The 1,926-nt window shown below is 35.0% G+C and overlaps 1 protein-coding gene across 1 annotated transcript; it reads left to right on the top strand.

The window, feature by feature from the left end:
• On the top strand, nucleotides 1–651 carry LOC118757179 (ribonuclease P protein subunit p30-like; the record flags this gene model as incomplete). The annotated part of the gene is given in 3 exon segments (XM_036491913.1): nucleotides 1–178; nucleotides 247–326; nucleotides 388–651. Coding segments are annotated over 3 exon segments (449 nt in total), but the record flags the coding sequence as incomplete, so codon positions are not given.
• Between the last annotated feature and the right edge of the window lie 1,275 nt (nucleotides 652–1,926).

Raw genomic sequence — 1,926 nt, 5'->3', positions numbered from 1 at the left:
AGCGGGGAATGTTTTTTGAAATCAAATATGGACCAGCTACAAAAGATGATTGCATACGGAAAGATATGATAAAGTTGGCACACAACTATTGTGTTCGTGGGAAATCAAGAAATATTATTTTTAGTAGCGGCGCAAAGAATGCCTTTGAATTGCGAGGACCCTACGATGTGGCAAATTTGTAAGATATTTATAAAATGCTCATGTATTTTGGTATTTTCATGCTACTTATATACGTATTTAAATTAGGTCATACATATTTGGATTATCAGAGGATCAGGGGAAGAACGCCGTGGATAAATCGTGCAGGCAATTATTTCTGAGAGCTGGTAAACACCTAATAAGATGTAGATGATTTGTACAAAAATCAAACTTTCGTATATTTTGTAGAATCTCGTCGTATTGGCAAAACAATTATGACTTTAAAGGCTTCAGGGCCTGTGATGTTTTCCAATATCTCTGAAGAGAAGGAAGAGATGCATGATTATAAACAAAGATGCTATAATTTTAGTACCGTAAAGGATGAATCTGAAAGTGATTCACTAGAAACCCCAAGCAAAAAGAAATTAAAATTGCTGTGAAATTTGTAAATTAATTTTCCACTGAGAGGTTACAATAATCAAAATTATCAGCGGAGTGACTATTGACACACAATACGGTTGTTGTACACGGATTTTGCTACGGGTTCAATTTTTGGCACACCATACGGGTTTGGGACGGGTCGCTCGTATACGGGTTTTAACTATTGGCACACAATACGGATGTCATACACGGTCTCGCTAACGGGAAAGTTTGAAAAAAATCTTGGCAGATTTGTAGTAAGGCCAATGCGGACTATATGACTTAGTTGGAATGGATTTTTTCAATTGGTATGATGATTGACATACATATCGCACACCATCTTCAAAAGTGACACAACTCAAAATATCACGTTCGTCAGAAAATGCGAAAAACTAGTTCGTAGCACATGCTAATCTAATCATATGGGCAGGGGAGACTTTACCTTAGATATTATATCTTATATATTATTTCTGTAAGGTGTTTTTTTGTTAGTCTCCCTTTTTCTACTTTTCTATGTAAGCAATTTCACTAATGCGGTGTAATTTGATAAGTGAGAGGTCCCCTGAGTGGTTATTAGGTAATATTAATGGTCATAACACCACTGAAGTCAAGAAATTTGTAATTTTATTTTTGTTTTTAATTTACCATAGCTAAGCCACACTAAAGGTGTTTTGTACTGAAGCACTATTGTGACTGCAGCATCGCATACACCGTATACGACAGTGGTGGGCGCACACATAATTCAATAATTAAAGGTTCGATAAACTGACAGTTGTCTCTCTCGCACCGCTCCCTTAGCTCAGATATTATTGTTTCTGTTAAAGAAATATTTAATCAAAAAGTTCATTCTGAATATATTTTCACCTCAAATATTGTATACAAAGATATATTGTAAGTAACACCATGTTTTCCTCAACTCACGACACTCATATATCAGTCAGTTTGTAATATGTTTTTATGTACCTAATAAGTATAAGTTCTGATGTACTATAAATCTCATTCACGTTTTGTTATATATGTATAATAAAAATAAGGGGTTCATAAGAATAATTCTGTTAACTATTTCCGCGAACTATTAGAACAGTCTGCTTTTATCTGTGGCTACATAGAGGGATGAGTTTACTGTGTATTTCTGTCTCCGCAGTCTGCGCATGGGCCCGCTTGTTATAAATTATAACAAAAATTTTATCCAGCTTTTGCTTAAAGACAAATAGAAGCTCCCTGTACATTTTTAGCACATAATTTCAAAAATGCCAAATTATGAGTTGCGTCACTTTTGAAGATCATGTGTGATGAGTACACGCATTGAATATGGACTTACAAAATTCTGGTCTCTATGTGCCGTTTTCACAGTGGGGGGTTAACTTA

This window comes from Rhagoletis pomonella, unplaced genomic scaffold (genome assembly GCF_013731165.1).
Source record: "Rhagoletis pomonella isolate Grant_MI unplaced genomic scaffold, Rhpom_1.0 Rhpom_scaffold_15041, whole genome shotgun sequence".
In the NCBI taxonomy this organism is placed as follows: Eukaryota; Metazoa; Arthropoda; class Insecta; order Diptera; family Tephritidae; genus Rhagoletis; species Rhagoletis pomonella.
This window is presented reverse-complemented; position numbering and strand designations above follow the sequence as displayed.